The sequence below is a fragment of the Bubalus kerabau genome, chromosome 20, assembly GCF_029407905.1.
Source record: "Bubalus kerabau isolate K-KA32 ecotype Philippines breed swamp buffalo chromosome 20, PCC_UOA_SB_1v2, whole genome shotgun sequence".
Classification (NCBI taxonomy): Eukaryota; Metazoa; Chordata; class Mammalia; order Artiodactyla; family Bovidae; genus Bubalus; species Bubalus kerabau.
Window position 1 is genome coordinate 58,161,581 of NC_073643.1, and position 17,129 is coordinate 58,178,709.

The 17,129-nt window shown below is 46.5% G+C and overlaps 1 protein-coding gene across 8 annotated transcripts in view; it reads left to right on the forward strand.

The window, feature by feature from the left end:
• The window catches only part of TMEM40 (transmembrane protein 40), a 47,136-nt gene extending 30,229 nt beyond the window's left edge, over positions 1 to 16,907 (forward strand). For 3 of the 8 annotated variants that reach the window (XM_055558466.1, XM_055558465.1, XM_055558468.1), the window contains 9 exons: positions 3,063 to 3,152; positions 8,432 to 8,485; positions 11,041 to 11,076; positions 11,440 to 11,484; positions 11,843 to 11,890; positions 12,573 to 12,644; positions 12,728 to 12,802; positions 13,303 to 13,365; positions 14,235 to 16,907. In XM_055558466.1, the coding sequence (XP_055414441.1) occupies positions 3,063 to 3,152; positions 8,432 to 8,485; positions 11,041 to 11,076; positions 11,440 to 11,484; positions 11,843 to 11,890; positions 12,573 to 12,644; positions 12,728 to 12,802; positions 13,303 to 13,365; positions 14,235 to 14,254 (503 nt within the window). In that variant the 3' untranslated portion in view covers positions 14,255 to 16,907. The remainder of the gene's footprint in view (positions 1 to 3,062; positions 3,153 to 8,431; positions 8,486 to 11,040; positions 11,077 to 11,439; positions 11,485 to 11,842; positions 11,891 to 12,572; positions 12,645 to 12,727; positions 12,803 to 13,302; positions 13,366 to 14,234) is intronic. The other 5 variants (XM_055558467.1, XM_055558469.1, XM_055558470.1 and 2 more) reach the window with 5 other exon arrangements.
• Positions 16,908 to 17,129: the final 222 nt, after the last annotated feature.

Here is a 17,129-nt window from a genome sequence, read left to right on the forward strand (position 1 = left end):
GGCAGTGCATGTGTGTGTTCCAGCAGCCTGCCTGCGTTCACACCCTTTCTTTACCACCAACAGCTTTGTGTCCTTGGGTAAATTGCTTAAACATGTGTGCCCTGGGGTCCTCATCCATCAGACAGAGACCATAACAAAAGTTATTATATCATAGGATTTGTTGCTGTTGTTATTGTTTAGTCACCCAGTCGTGTCCGACTCTTTTTGCAACTCCATGGACTATATAGCCCGCTAGGCTCCTCTGTCCATGGGATTCTCCAGGCAAGAATACTGGAGTGGGTTGCCATTCCCTTCTCCAGGGGATCTTCCCGACACAGGAATCAAATCCACATCTCCTGCATTGCAGGCGGATTCTTTACCACTGAGCCACCAGGGAAGCCCAGCAACTCATCAGGAAGGGTTTATTTTTATTCACATTTAACAGGTGAGGAAACTGAAGCCAGTGAGGTTAGCTGTTGAAGAACTTCCAGAGGCAGGGGGGCTCCAGCAGGGGATTCTGTCCCTGTTTCTCCTCCCTACCTGGGCAGGGATGTTCTGTCTTCTGATTCTGATTGACCCTCCGGGGATGCTGCTTCCCTGCAAATGTTCTCCACCAAGTGCAGCCAGAAGTCCCTTCCTTCCGGTCTCCAGAGTACACATGGGACTGGTCATATCAATCAGTAGTTTGCAAAGCTGAGCCCTAAGAGAAAGCATCAGGAAAACAGACAGAGTCCTGGAACCTTCGAGACAGACTGACATTCAGGATCCTGGTCCCTGATCCTACCCTGGTGGCCAGCTGCTGTATCTCGGACCCTGAGCATTCTTCAGACCGAGACAGACCACTAGTCTTCAGGGCCCGGAGCCTGAGTGTCTCCCAGCTGCCCCCAAGCCCCCTCCACACAAAGGACCCAAACTCAGAGTCTGGCATCCAGCACCACTCTCCCTACATATCTATTTGTTCTTAATGCAGCCTATTATTTTTTAATTAAAACTTTTTTATTATAAAAGATTACACATGGGCACATTATAGAAAATGTGAAATATTTAAAGAAATAGAAAGAAGAAAGAAAAACATCCTTTGTTCTGTTAGATAACCACTCAACACATATTAGTGTATCTCCTTACATTTATTCAATATATATTAAATTGTATATGTATATACATTTTTTGTCCACGCTGCACAGCTCGTGGGATCTTAAGTTCCTGACTAGGGATCAAACCCAGGCCCTCCATGAAATCATGGAGTCCTAACCACTGGACTGCCAGGGAATTCCCATCAATAAATATTTATTGAACATCAACCATGTGCCAGGCTCTGTGATCATTACTGGGGGGGCCAGCAACTAACTGTGATTTTTTTTCTGCCCAAGTTAATTTTTTAAACAATTGAATTAGCACATAAAAAAACTATCCTCATTTTAGACAGCATACAAGTCTATAATACATTTTATTAAAAATTATCCATAGGCAACTATATTCAACATCCTGTAATAAATCATAATGGAAAATAAAAAACAGTCCTTGAACAAATTTTAAAGATTATATATTTTGAATATATCATGGAGAAAGCTAAAATAATATTTGTTTGCATATTAACAGAGGTCATCCCTGTTGGATAGAATTTGGAGTAATTTTTGTTTTCTTATTTTCTGTATTCTTTGATATTTTGTAAAATGTGATGAAAAAGCCTTTTGGGGGCATTGATTAATGTTTAGAAAATACAGAAAAGAAGAAAATAGAAGCCTCTCAAAATCTTATCTCCTGAGATAAATACTATTGTTGTTATCTTGTTAAAAATATTTGTTTATATTTATTTAGCTGCACCAAGTCTTAGTTATGGTGGCGTGTGGGATCTAGTTCCTTGACCAGGGATCAAACCCAGGCTCCCTGAATGGCAGTGCAGGGTCTTAGTCACTGGACCACCAGGGAGGTCCCCCATTGTTATCCTGATGTACTTCCTGTTCCTAGTTGAGATCACATATGCACCGATTTGTAAGCACAGTTAACTTGCTTTCCTGGAATTTAAAATTGTATCCACGATAGACCAGAAGTTTCCCAAACACTGTGTATGTGCGTAGTTGCACAGTCATGCCCGACTCTTGCAACCCCATAGACTGTATGTAACCTGCCGGGCTCCTCTGTCCATGGGATTCTCCAGGCAAGAATACTGGAGTGGGTTGCCATTTCTTTCTCCAGGTGATCTTCCCGACCCAGGAATCGAACCCAGGTGTCCTGCATTGCAGGCAGACTCTTTACCAACTGAGCTACGAGGGAAGCCCCGCACCAAGCACAGTGAGGGACATTAGGACTGCTGGGGCTCTGTTAATCATCCCAAGGGAAAGGGAGTCCTCTGAACCCGAAGCCAGAAACTCCTAGGCCTGAATCCCTGGAATGTGGACTGATCCAAGAGTTCAGGTGACTCGGTTATTCTTCAAGGCTTGATCAAGTTCCTGCACCAGACTGGGCAACCTTAGGACAGTGGTGCCCGGGCCTTGTCCTTCAAGAACTCAAGGTGGTTGGAGGGATGAATAGCACCATGGACCCTCATGCCCACAGTGTCAAGCACAGACAGCTGACACTATAGAAACCCCAGAGGAGGGGCTTCCCTGGTAGTCCAGTGCTTAAGACTCAGTGCTTCCAATGCAGGGATGCAGGGAGCACAGGTTCAATCCCTGGTTGAGGAACTAAGATCCCACCTGCTGGGGAGGGTGGGCAAGACGGTGTGCTGGGACAACTAGAAAAGCCCCTCTACAGGAGGTATTACACCAGCTTAACTTCAGGATAAGGGAGCAAGTAGAAGGGCGTTCCAGGTGGGAGACCAAGCACAAGAAAAAGCACCTCATAACAGTACCTCGTGAGCCTTGTCTTATCATCATGAAAGTCGTAATAGAAATAGTAAGTGATTTGTTTCAGGTCACACAGAAAGTTTGTGACGGTTCCTGTCCCCCAGCCCTCAAAGCAGACTTCTTTCCCCCCGACCACACTGCTCACAGAAACTAAATGCCAAGAACCAACACCAGAATGAAGTATTTCCAGCTCAGTCCAGGCTGAGGTTCTCCTACAGCGTGTGTTTGTTCCTGCAGAGAACAGTGACGAGGACCAGCACCCCCGAGTAACCAGAGAGCGTCGGCACAGCCAGGGGGCTGGACTCCCCCGCAGGGGCGGCTCACCCGGTAGGCGATAGGCCTCACCACTTCTCCTTTGTCCACTCAGTGGAACTGAGTGTGTCTGTGTGAAGATGTTCCTTGCAGCATTGTTTATAGTAGGGCAATCACAGAAACAACCTAATGTCCAACAGCACAGCAGAGCTCTGGTCTTCATCCATCTCTAAAGCGAAAAAGAGAAATTTAAATCATAGGGTTGGTTTGATCTCATATCAGTTCAGTTCAGTCGCTCAGTCGCTCTTTGTGACCGCATGGACTGCAGCACGCCAGGCCTCCCTGTCCATCACCAGCTCCCGGAGTTTACACAAACTCATGTCCATTGAGTCGGTGATGCCATCCAACCATCTCATCCTCTGTCGTCCGCTTTTCCTCCTGCTTCCAATCTTTCCCAGCCTCAGGGTCTTTTCAAATAAGTCAGTTCTTTGCATCAGGTGGCTAAAGTGTTGGAGTTTCAGCTTCAATATCAGTCCTTCCAATGAACACTCAGGACTGATCTCCTTTAGGATGGACTGGTTGGATCTCCTTGCAGTCCAAGGGACTCTCAAGAGTCTTCTCCAACACCACAGTTCAAAAGCATCAATTATTTGCCACTCAGCCTTCTTTATGGTCCAGCTCTCACATCTGTACATGACCACTGGAAAAACCGTGGCTTTGACTAGATGGACTTTTGTTGGCAAAGTCATGTCTCTGCTTTTTAATATGCTGTCTAGGTTGGTCATAGCTTTTCTTCCAAGGAGCAAGCGTCTTTTAATTTCATGGCTACAGTCACCATCTACAGTGATTTTGGAGCCCAGAAAAATAAAGCCTGTCACTGTTTCCATTGTTTCTCCATCTATTTGCCATGAAGTGATGGGACGAGATGCCATGATCTTAGTGTTTTGAAAGTTGAGTTTTAAGCCAGCTTTTTCACTCTCCTCTTTCACTTTCATTAAGAGGCTCTTCAGTTCCTCTTTGCTTTCTGCCATAAGTGTGGTGTCATCTGCATATCTGAGGTTATTGATATTTCTCCCAGCAGTCTTGATTCCAGCTTGTGCTTCATCCAACCCCGCATTTTGCATGATGTACCCTGCATGTAAGTTAAATAAGCAGGGTGACAATATACAGCCTTGACGTACTCCTTTCCCGATTTGGAACCAGTCTGTTGTTCCATATGCGGTTCTAGCTATTGCTTCTTGACCTTCATACAAATTTCTCAGTAGGCAGGTAAGATGGTCTGGCATTCCCATCTCTAAGAATTTTCCACAGTTTGTTGTGATCCACACAGTCAAAGGCCTTGGCGTAGTCAATAAAGCATAAATAGATGTTTTTCTGGAACTCTCTTGCTTTTTCTGTGATCCAACAGATGTTGGCAATTTGATCTCTGGTTCCTCTGCCTTTTCTAAATTCAGCTTGAACATCTGGAAGTTCTTAGTTCATGTACTATTGAAGCCTTGCTTGGAGAATTTTGAGCATTACTTTGCTAGCATGTGAGATGAGTACAATTGTGTAGTAGTTTGGCCATTCTTTGGCATTGCCTTTCTTTGAGAATGGAATGAAAACTGACCTTTTCCCGTCCTGTGGCCACAGCTGGAAACTGTGGCCACGGCTGGAAACTTTCCAAACTTGCTGGCATATTGAGTGCAGTACTTTAACAGCATCAACTTTTAGGACTTGAAATAGCTCAGCTGGAATTCCGTTACCTCCACTAGCTTTGTTTGTAGTGATGCTTCGTAAGGCCCACTTGACTTCAGATTCCAGAATGTCTGGCCCTAGGTGAGTGATCACACCATCGTGATTTTCTGGGTCATTAAGATCTTTTTTGTATAGTTCTTCTGTGTAGTCTTGCCACCTCTTCTTAATATCTTCTGCTTCTGTTAGGTTCATACCATTTCTGTCCTTTATTGAGCCCATCTTTGCATGAAATGTTCCCTTGATATCTAATTTTCTTGAAGAGATCTCTAGTCTTTTTCATTCTATTGTTTTCTTCTATTTCTTTGCATTGATCACTGAGGAAGGCTTTCTTTTTTTTTTTTTAATTTTATTTTATTTTTAAACTTTACAATATTGTATTGGTTTTGCCAAACATCGGAATGAATCTGCCACAGGTATACATGTGTTCCCCATCCTGAACCCTCCTCCCTCCTCCCTCCCCATACCATCCCTCTGGGTCGTCCCAGTGCACCAGCCCCAAGTATCCAGTATCGTGCATCAAACCTGGACCAGCGACTCATTCCATATATGATATTATACGTATTTCAATGCCATTCTCCCAAATCATCCCACCCTCTCCCTCTCCCACAGAGCCCAAAAGACTTCTATACATCGGTGTCTCTTTTGCTATCTCGTATACAGGGTTTTTGTTACCATCTTTCTAAATTCCATATATATGCGTTAGTATACTGTATTGGTGTTTTTCTTTCTGGCTTACTTCACTCTGTTTAATAGGCTCCATTTTCATCCACCTCATTAGAACTGATTCAAATGTATTCTTTTTAATGACTGAGTAATACTCCATTGTGTATATGTACCACAGCTTTCTTATCCATTCATCTGCTGATGGACATCTAGGTTGCTTCCATGTCCTGGCTATTATAAACAGTGCTGCGATGAACATTGGGGTACACGTGTCTCTTTCCCTTCTGGTTTCCTCAGTGTGTATGCCCAGCAGTGGGATTGCTGGATCATAAGGCAGTTCTATTTCCAGTTTTTTTCAGGAATCTCCACACTGTTCTCCATAGTGGCTGTACTAGTTTGCATTCCCACCAACAGTGTAAGAGGGTTCCCTTTTCTCCACACCCTCTCCAGCATTTATTGCTTGTAGACTTTTGGATCACAGCCATTCTGACTGGCGTGAAATGGTACCTCATAGTGGTTTTGATTTGCATTTCTCTGATAATGAGTGATGTTGAGCATCTTTTCATGTGTTTGTTAGCCATCTGCATGTCTTCTTTGGAGAAATGTCTATTTAGTTCTTTGGCCCATTTTTTATTGGGTCATTTATTTTTCTGGAATTGAGCTGTAGGAGTTGCTTGTATATTTTTGAGATTAGTTGTTTGTTGAGGAAGGCTTTCTTATCTCTCCTTGCTATTCTTTGGAACTCTGCATTCAGATGGGTATAGCTTTCCTTTTCTCCTTTGCCTTTAGCTTCTCTTCTTTTCTCAGCTATTTGTAAGGCTTCCTCGGACAACCATTTTGCTTTTTTGCATTTCTTTTTCTTGGGGATGGTCTTGAGCACTGTCTTCTTTACAGTGTCACAAACCTCCATCCATAGTTCTTCAGGCACTCTGTCTATCAGCTCTAATCCCTTGAATCTGTCGGTCACTTCCACTGTATAACTGTAGGAGATTTGATTTAGGTAATACCTGAATGGCCTAGTGGTTTTCCCTACTTTCTTCTATTTAAATCTGAATTTGGCAATAAGAAGTTCATGATCTGAGCCATAGTCAGCTCTGGGTTTTTGCTGTTTTTGCTGACTGTATAAAGCTTCTCCATCTTTGGCTACAAAGAATATAATCAATCTGAATTTGGTATTGACCTTCTGATGATGTCCATGTGGAGTCATCTCTTGTGTTGTGTGTTGTTAGAAGAGGGTATTTGCTATGACCAGTGCGTTCTCTTGACCAAGAGAACGTACTGGTTCTTTGCCCTGCTTTGCCCATTAGCCTTTGCCCTGCTTCATTTTGTACTCCAAGGCCAAACTTGCCTGTTACTCCACGTATCTCTTGACTTCCTACTTTTGCATTCCAGTCCCCTATGATGAAAAGGACATCTTTCTTAGTGTTATTCTAGAAGGTCTTGTAAGTCTTCATAGAACTGTTCAGCTTCTTCAGCATTAGTGGTTGGGGCATAGACTTGGATTACTGTAATATTCAATGGTTTGCCTTAGAAATGAACAGAGATCATTCTGTCATTTTTGAGATTGCACTGGAGTAGTGTATTTTGGACTCTTTTGTTGACCATGATGGCTACTCCATTTCTTCTAAGGGATTCCTGCCCACAGTAGTAGATATAATGGTCATCTGAATTAAATTCGCCCATTCCAGTCCATTTTAGGTCACTGATTCCTAAGGTGTCAATGTTCACTCTTGCCATCTCCTGTTTGACCACTTCCAATTTACCTTGATTTATGGACCTAACATTCCAGCTTCCAGTGCAATATTGTTCTTTATAGCATTGGACTTTACTTCCATTACCAGTCACATCCATAACTGGGCGTTGTTTTTGCTTTGGCTCCATCTCTTCATTATTTCTGGAGTTATTTCTCCACTCTTCTCCAGTAGCATATTCGGCACCTCCTGACCTGGGGATTTTATCTTTCAGTGTCCTATCTTTTTGCCTTTTCATACTGTTCATGGGGTTCTCAAGGCACGAATACTGAAGTGGTTTGCCATTCCCTTCTCTAGTTGACCACATTTTGTCATATATTTTGTAAAAAATGACCCATATGTGATTATAAACAAGACTGGAAAGCAAAATATCAAAATGTTAACAATGGTTATCTCTGGATGGTTATATTATGAATGATTTTTCTTTTCTTTTTTTTGAACTGACTTTTACCATACATGTTTTACGATAAGATTCTTCTATTTTTATAAGAAAAATATAATTTTGTGTTTTTTTTTAAGAAAAAACAACTTTAATAAATGTTAGCCTAAATTTATCATGGGAAGAAAAGAACTTGGGGGAAAGAGACTGGATTAATGCCTACTACAGATCCTGCCACACACAAGGTGTTTAATAAATGTTCCCATGACTCTGCACCTGAGCTCTGGGTCCTATTTCTGGAGATAGAAATGACCAGGAAAGCAGACCTTGGTAACAGACCTGGATTTGAACCTTTAGAATTGCCAGTTCCTGGCCGTGTGACCTTCAGAGAATAACAGCTTTCGTGAGCCTCAGTTTCCTTATCTGTAAATTGGGGAGGGAGAGGTCCTAATACCTTCTTCACAGAATTTCCGAGAGGGTCAAATGGAACATCAACTATAAATTGCCTAGTTCAGTGTTGGTATATAGTAAGTGCTCAATAAATGGTGGCTAGTATTACTGACTTTGCACAAGGCCCAGGTCCTCTCTGGCCCCCAGTTCTTTCCTAGTCAGTTGAACATGGTCACCTCAGGATGTGTGAGGGGTGTCAGGCAGAGTAGCAGGAAATCTCTTGTAAGGCTGTCTTTGCTTCTTGAAAACCTCCCACCTCACCCTCTACACAAGGACTCTGTTACTTTTTAAAGCTTCCAACACCAGAAGAGGGAAGCCACTCTGGGGTGCTGTTACTGGGGGGAGCTAACTAACAGGTTTTCGTCTCCATCCAGGTGCTGAGCATGGGGAGCCTGACGTTTTGAAGGATGAGCTTCAACTCTATGAAGGTAATTGTTTGTCCGGTGGCTTTGGGCGAAACAGAATAAAGCAAAGGACACGAAGGCTTAGGGCCTTGTTGGGAGGAAGCAAGGTGATGAGGGTGTTTCATGAGCTGAGAGTCGCGGGCGGATGTCTGAGATGGGGCAAGGTGAGTGGTTACAGCGTGAGCAGATGGAGGTGGCGACAGGTGTTTTCTACCACAGTCAGACTGTGCCAGAGTGTATTCTGATCTATAGCCCGACTTTCAGGGAGACTGTCACCAGTTACCTAACCTTTTTGGATCTCAGCTTTCCAACCAGCAAGATGGAGCTTGATCAGTACCCTCTCTCTTAGAATACTGGGTTGTTTAAGCATGCATGGGAAAATTAAGGACCTGATCTCTACAACACTTATATTATAGAGTAATTGTCTCTAAGCATCGTCACTTTTACAGCAAGCAGATGTAAATATTATGCCACTTTGCTTGGTAGCACTGTGATGAAATGGAGGAATTTGTAGGAATGAACTTGTTTACCAGAAAGCCTCACAAATGCACACTGCCAGATAAGAAAGTCTGTTTTAACTTTGTTTAATCCAGCAGTTCCATAATCTGCTTGGTCTCTTAACTCCTGATAATAACCCAAGGAATACAACAGGAAACACAGACATTCAAGAAATGTAAATTAGATGTCTTAGTGTCTGGAGAAGGCGCTGGCACCCCACTCCAGTACTCTTGCCTGGAGAATCCCATGGACGGAGGAGCCTGGTGGGCTATACTCCATGGGATCACTAAGAGTCAGACACGACGGAGCGACTTCACTTTCACTTTTCACTTTCATGCATTGGAGAAGGAAGTGGCAACCCACTCCAGTGTTCTTGCCTGGAGAATCCCAGGGACGGGGGAGCCTGGGGGGCTGCCATCTATGGGGTCGCACAGAGTTGGACACGACTGAAGCGACTTAGCAGCAGCAGTGTTCTGCATCAAGCTATTACCAGTGGCTGCCACTGGGTGGCGGCATTGTACTTAATTGTCATACTGTCTGAGTTTTCTGATTTTCTTTCTTTTTAACAGGGCATTATCCGATTTAGAAAAAAAACTGTTTCTAATTGCTCAGGTCGTGCAAGAAAGTTTTCACTGGATGTAAAATGAGAAACTGTTATATATATATATACACACACACACACACGCATATATTTTAAATGTTTTTTTTTCTCTTCAAAAAGTAAGTCACATTCACTGTTGAACACATAAATATCATCATGTATTTGTGAATTAATTCCTCCAAGTAATGAATTGCCCCCAAGACATTGGAGGTATGGGTAATTACACTATGGGAGTCGCATTTCGTGCTGTTCTTGGTTGCTCTGTGTCCCCTCGGTGCCGGCCTCTCTTTGATCACTTGCAGGCAGTGGTTCCGGTTTGCACATCAGCCCGAGGACAGTTCAGCCTCCTGGATGTTTGTTGCCAGGAGCTGAGTGCCCGCTCCAGGTGTTTGTGTCCTGAGGCTGACCTGGAGGAGGGAAGTGTACAGAGTGGGGGCTCCTGCCTGCCCTGAGGGGAAGAAGATGACAGGCACAAGAGAAGTCACCGGGGATAGGAGAGGCCCCAAGAACCAGAGGGTGATGAGGTGGAGGGCCGCCCAGGCCAGATGAAGAGAAGGCTGCAGCCCAGCGCAGGAACAGGGCTCCACCCATCCTGGGCAGCCCCGACCAGGAGCTTGACACTGCAGTCGGGGCCCAGGGCCCCCAGTGTACAACCCAGCTTGGCTTGTAAACTCTGGGCCTGATGGGGCTGGGGGCGCAGACCTAAGTGTCCTCACCTGCGTCAGAGCAACGAACAGGCGCAAATTGCAAACCGGTGGCCTGTGTGTGCAGATGTGTTTTATCTGGATCCCAGCATGTCTTTATTATTATTCTTAATGGTGCATCCGTACTCAATTGTGTCTGACTCTTTGTGGCCCCATGGACTGTAGCCCGCCATGCTCCTCTCTCTATGGGATTTTCCAGGGAGGAATACTGGAGTGGGTTGCCATGCCCTCCTCCAGAATCTTCCTGACCCAGGGATGGAACCCACGTCTCCTGCATTTCCTGCATTGTCAGGTGGATTCTTTACCACTGAGTCACCTGGCAACCCCCGTTATTCTTAATATATTTCATCAATTCAATTGTGCAACTAATGGTTTTTCACATCTGGACATCTGTGAAATCGGGGTGCATCCTAAAATCACTGGCAACCCACAATTATAGTTGACGTCATTCTCACAAACCATGACATCTTTGATTGGATGGAATGTGAATTGCCAACTTTTTATAGTCAAGAAGTTTATTTAAAAACCTGAATTTCTAGCCTCTCGTGGGACATTAGAAGACCTGTAACATGGGGCAGGCATAACTGCGGCAGCTTTCAGGGACTGCTGCATGGCAGCTGTTCCTTTAGATGGAAAAGAAGCCCTCCAGTTTGCTCCAGTGCCCCCTGCAGATCAGTGGAAAGCCTCTGGGTGAGAGAGTTCCACCTTCCCTGGGGTGTAACTTCTTACCACCCAGAGCATACAAGTATATAATCACTGATTTCTGTTCTGTGCAGGTGTGCCCGGGGAGGTGGTGCCTTCAGGAGAATCAGGTAAGTGTCTGTTAGGGGCGGGGGGTCATCGGTGCTGGTAGTGATGAGGTCTGGGCATCATCTTTCCCCTGAGACAGCCAGCTGCTGTCAGATGCATGACGACAAGAGATGGGACCCCATGTCCACTCTGGGCAGGGGCTCTGACCTGGGCTCCATAGGCTGGCAGGGCTGGCTGTGGTATGAGGGGGGCCAGGGGAGGTGAGAAAGGGGGTCCAGGCAAGAGCAAAGGGATTTCTGATAACAGTCTATAGATAGATCTCCTGGGCACTGGAGAATCTGACAGGGGCATTTTCAGAGGTCACCTGTGGCATCTGTTAAGGGCCCAAGCTGGCCTGGGCACTAATGTTGAGTTTCTATTTCCAGGACTCCGAAGGAGAGGCTCTACCCCCATGAGTGGTAAATATGCAGGTAGGGGGGGTGGCCTGGATTCCAAGGCCTGGGATGGACTACAAACAGCCTGGGAGGTGGGAGTGGGAGTCGGTTCCAGCAGCGATGCCATCATTACCCAGGTTGTCATATGACCCAGAAAAGGGGCCTCCGGGCTCAGGGGATGTGGAGCAGAACAGACTCAGGCCTGTGGAGCAGGTGGGCGTCAGTAGGGGTCCAAGGACAGTTGCCCCACCTTCCAGCTTTGCCCTGACCACCCTGAAGTGAGCGCCCTCTGACCCAGGAGCTAGAACCCGGGAGAGCCCTTCTCAGTGAGGCCTCCTCAGAGAGGATCCCCCGAGTTGTTCCATTAAACACTCATCTCTCTCTTGTTCCCAAGGAGAAGTGGAGGCCTCTCAGCTAAGAAGACTGAATATAAAGAAGGACGGTAAGGAAATTAAGGTTCTAGGGCTGCTGCCGGTCTAATTTCAATTTCTCTGGGGAGGAAGTCAGCTGGTGGCCTGGAACAAAAGTAATCACAGCTCACCTCTGCCACCGGCCTTGCAGTTCACAAACTCCTCAGCTTGGAATCAGCTTGAGAGAGTGGTCCAGTGATGCCCATTTTGCAGATATGGAGACTGAGGCTCAGGGTCAGGAAGTGGTCTCACAGCTAGTGAGGGGCGCGGCTTGGGCTTGGACCCTGGTGGTGTGCTCTTTCTGCTGTACACAGAGTTACTAGGGTGAGGACTGCCCTCCAGGCCTTACGGCCATGATGGGGAGCAAGGACCGGGCGGGCTGGACTCTAGGGAAGGAGTTATGAGAACCGGCGAGACCTTCTCAGCTATAGGCCTGCAATCGTGGGGGTCTCAAGGGGAAGGATGACGGTAGGAAGGGAGACCATAGTTTTATTTTATTTTCAGCCACGCTGGCAGCACAAGGGCTCTTATTTCCCCAAACAGGGATCAAACCCAAGCTCCCTGCAGAGGAAGCTCGGAGTCTTAACCACTGGGCTTCCAGGGAAGACCCTGGAACAGCGAATAAAGCTCCCGTTGAGCAGAGATAAGAATACTTTTAGTTAATTAAAAAGAGAGAGAAAGAGGTAAACAGTAACCCCACCTCTGCCTTGACAGATGAGTTTTTCCATTTCATCCTCCTCTGCTTTGCCATTGGGGCCTTGCTGGTGTGTTATCACTATTACACAGGTGAGTGGGGGGTGCGGTGTGGGAATAGGGGGAGGGGGTCTGGATCTGCAGGCTGATCATTTTCTCTCTTGCTGCCCCTGCAGACTGGTTCATGTCCCTCGGGGTCGGCCTGCTCACCTTTGCCTCCCTGGAGACTGTTGGCATCTACTTCGGCCTGGGTAAGGCCCCACCGCAGGCAGAGTCTGGTGTGGGGGCAGTGGCTGGGCCGGCCACGGAGGCTCGCCAAGGGCTGGAAAGCCACGACCTAAATATTTTGTCAAGATTTCTTTATGCTCATGTTTGCTTCCTGACTGCTCTCAAGGTCAATGAGAGGTCATTGGCACAACCCCATGGAAAAAAATGGGCAGCTCCATGAAAATACAACAGAAACAGTTTAAAGTGGCAAACAAACAGAATTAGCCAGATCCTGAAAACAAGGCAGTTAATGGAGTGGGTGCCGAATTCACCCAGTTTCCTGGCATTGTTACTGCTGTCCATGGTTGTTTTCAATAATAATAACTCAGGCCTATTATCTAAGCTTAACCTGCTGCCTGAAATTCCATCAGAGCTCTGTTTGTATGGGTGAGGCCTTTGTCCAAAGTGGGCAGGGGGAGGTCTGCCCCTGGGGTCCCTCGAAGCGGGCACAGGGCTGCATCACCTTTCTCTCTGTTTCTGGCAGTGTACCGAATACACAGCGTCCTGCATGGCTTCATCCCCTTCTTCCAGAAGCTTCGGCTGATAGGTAACATTCACGTTCTCCCTCTGTTCACTTTGTCTGTCCCCACCAGGGTCTTCTGCTGCAAATGAGCCTTAGCATATAGGAAAGAGACAGAGCCCAGAGGTGAGGGCCTGGGTTCAAGGCCTGTCGTTGTTCAGTCACTCAGTCGTGTCCGACTCTTCACGACCCCATGGACTGCAGCACGCCAGGCTTCCCTGTCCCTCACCATCTCCCGGAGTTTGCCCAAGTTCATGTCCATGTTCAAGTCCTACCTCCTCCAATTTCCTATTTCTGGGGAGCCTCTTTTAGCCTCAGTTTCCTCAGCTGGAAAAACGGGTGTCATAATACCTACAGCGCAAAGGTGTTGTGAAAATCAAATGAGGAATGGATGCAAAAGTCCTCAGGGGTGAACCACTGTGGAAAGTACAGGGGACCTGGGTATTCCTTGTTTGCTCAGACAACTTTGAGCCTCTCCAAACAGTATCTTCTCTGTGATTTTATTTGCTTAATAGCAACTTGTGTTGGGAGTGGGTTTTAGTTCTCCTACACTTGACCAGTAAGGAAACTGAGGCTCAGAGAGGTAGAGTGACTAGGCTGGAATCACACAGCTAGAGTGGCCGGGCAGGATTAGAGGAGATCCGCTTTCTTGACCAGCAGCTCTGTGCCTACCATTACATCACAAAACTGACGGGCCAGGGGCTGTGTGTCTCCAGGTCAGAGACTTCCATCTCCTTTAATCCATCGGATGCTAAAGTAGAAACAAGCTGTAATGGTTGTGGGTCATGACTGCCTTATGTCAGCTGTTAGGGGCATTTGCGCCTCTGGGGTAACGGTGGGGAGGAGGCCTGGCTGCCTTCAGAATCCCGTGCCATCCTGTGGGCTTTACCTTCCAGGCGTCAGGAAGACTGACTGAGGCCAGTGCCCGGTGGGCGGCCAGGCCAGGCCCCGGCGTGACCACCACCACATCCTCTCCACCCATGAGGACAGAGCGGCGTCCTGGGAGACACGCGGGCGGGCCATGCTAGAGCAATAAAGAAAGTGCTTTGCCTTCCATGTGGAGTGAACGTTGGCACCAGCCGGGCTGAGGTGTCCCTCGGGCAGTGTCTGCATGAAACCCAGATGCCAGGATGATGGCAGGAGCAGGGAGCATGCGGGCCTGTGCCCTTCGTGGGGGCCTGGATCAGCAGGGGGGTCCTGGGACATCAGTCCTGTCTGGAGACAGTAGGAGCCCCTGGGCCCTGCAAGCTGTCATCTGTCTGGGCTTGTGATTTCTCTCAAGTGCCCAGGCCATCCTGGCCTGCTGCTCTGAGGCCGGGGAGCACCACGCTGGGCCCCGGGGGTGAGCCTGACACAGGTGAGATGTTGGGGACTAAAGCCACAGCATCCGGTGTCTTCCCTCAGCTCCTCCAGGGCCAGCCCTGTTACCCCTGGACTCCACCAAGATTCAAATAAACTCTCTCTTCCCTAGACTACAAAGAGTCAGCTAAGTGTTCCTTTAGGTTTCTCAAGTGTGAGAATACATTCGGGGTCTTCTCTGACCCCATTGAGTCAGAGGGTAACTTTTTCCCACTGGACAAACTATAAAAGGGAATAAATGCAAAAAGCCTGTCATTTTAGGTCCAAGATTTCAATTGTACAGGTTTGGAATAGGAGACAGGGTTTTGCAAATATTCTTGTGAAAAAAGATCTAGAGCTGTGAGGTATTCTTAGCTCAGCAAGTACCAAAGAAGTGAGATAAGAGCACAAAAAAATCCATGGTAAGCTCGGGTGTCATTAATCGAGGTATAGCGTCTAGAGTGAAGGAGGTGAGTATGTTCTCTTGTGCACAGTCAGGCCACACCGATAAAATGTTTTAGATTCACATGTCAAGAGTGACAGTGACAGACTAGAGAAAACACCGAAGAGGAAACCAGTGTGGATGTAAAAAATAACTGGAGAACCGAGGACTCTTCAACTTGCAGCAGAGAAAAGTGGGGGCCTTCTCTGAGCTCATAGACCCTGAAGGACACTTTCTCAAGTGCTTCCGCAGGCCCCGGCCCACTGCGTTGGTTGAATTTTCACAGCAGGCTCGATGTATGTGCATCCCCCTCATTCTGCAGATGGACAAACGGAGACTCAAGGACATGGTATAACTTGTCAGGTTCCCACAGCAAGTCCGGGGCAGAGTGTGAGTGCGCCCAGGCCTGTGTTCTCCTGATGCCAGGCTGCCCTGCCATGGCAGGCAGAGCATCCCTGAGCCAGCCGCAGTCTCCCCCAGTATTTCTCAGCTTTGGGATTTCTCAGAGTTACAGAATATTTTTATCAAGTGAGAAAAGGAGAGCTACTAACTCCTTACTTTGCCCATTAAATAAAAATAACAGAAAACAGGGCTTCCCTGGCAGTTCAGTGGGAAAGAGTCTGCCTGCCAGTCAGTGCAGGAGATACAGTTCGATCCCTGATCCCGGAAGATCCCGTTTGCCTCGGAGCAGCTCAGCCCATGTGCCACAGGCGTTGAGCCTGCGCCCTAGAGGCTGTGCTCCGCAGCAAGAGAAGCCCCCTCAGTGAGAAGCCCATGCACCGCAACTAGAGAGTAGCCCCTGCTCACAGCGACTAGAGAAAAGCCCGAGCAGCAACGAAGACCCAGCACAGTCAATAAATAGATTAAATTATTTTTTTTTAAATAACAAAAAAAATCAACTGTCAGCATTGTTTTGTAACAGAAAGGATAGTAGTCCCAAATCAAAACAGCAGGGACATTATCATCAGAAACAAAATGGGCCTTAAAATGAAAAAAAATGAAGCTTTATGAACATCTTACTGGGTATCCTTTGCCCTCCAATCACTGTGGTCTGGTGAAAACTTAATCTTTTGGAAACTGTGAGACTAGAGAATTCCTCAGGACTTGTACGTTTTCTCGTTCTTGGGATTTTCCAACTCAACTCCTACACCTCAAGGGATGAAAAGCCTTGCTGCCTCCCAGAGCACCTTGTACTGCAAGAATTTTCCTGCTGTGTTCTAAGAGGCCTCTGTCACTGAAGCTTAAGACCTTATTTCAGGAGGATAAAGTGACCCACGAGTAGGGAATGTTCCTGATAGTCACGGCTGTGTTCTCTCAACACTCAGCTCTCAGCTCAGCCCTGACAGTGTCACCTGGGGCCCAGCCCTCCAGCCATGTTCCTTCTTTCCAAATTTGTTCTGGCTGTTCTGGGCCTCTTGCATTTCCACACAAGCTTTAGGATCAACTTGTCAGTTTCTGCCGAGAAGCCAGTGGGAACTCTGCTGGGATCGCTTTGCACCTGCAGATCAATTTGAAGAGGAGTATCTTCTTTTTTGTGGTGATGGGCTTCTCAAGTGGCATTAGTGGTAAAGAACCTACCTGCCAATGCAGGAGACCTGTATTCTTGCCTAGAGAGTCTCATGGACAGGGGAACCTGGAGGGTTACAGTGCATGGTGTCACAGAGTCAGACACGACTGAAGTGTCTTAGCACCCTTGCTTCTTTTTAGTGATGTATTACTTAAAAAAAAAAAATTGTTAGAAAAAAAAAATCTCCCCAAATCCCAGAACTAAAATGAACCACAGATGGTATTTTGGTGTGTTTCCTGTGAGTCTTTTTAGTGCATGAGTTCATTTGTTTTGATTTCAGGCCTTTTTTTCTCTCATACATAATAAGCATTTTTCCGTTACTACATACTCTCCATAAGCATCATTTCCAGCCACTGGGCATTTCATACTTTACAGAATAATCTCTCTATATTTAGATGATAGTATCAGCAGCTGACATTTGCTCAGTACTTGTTACATTTCATT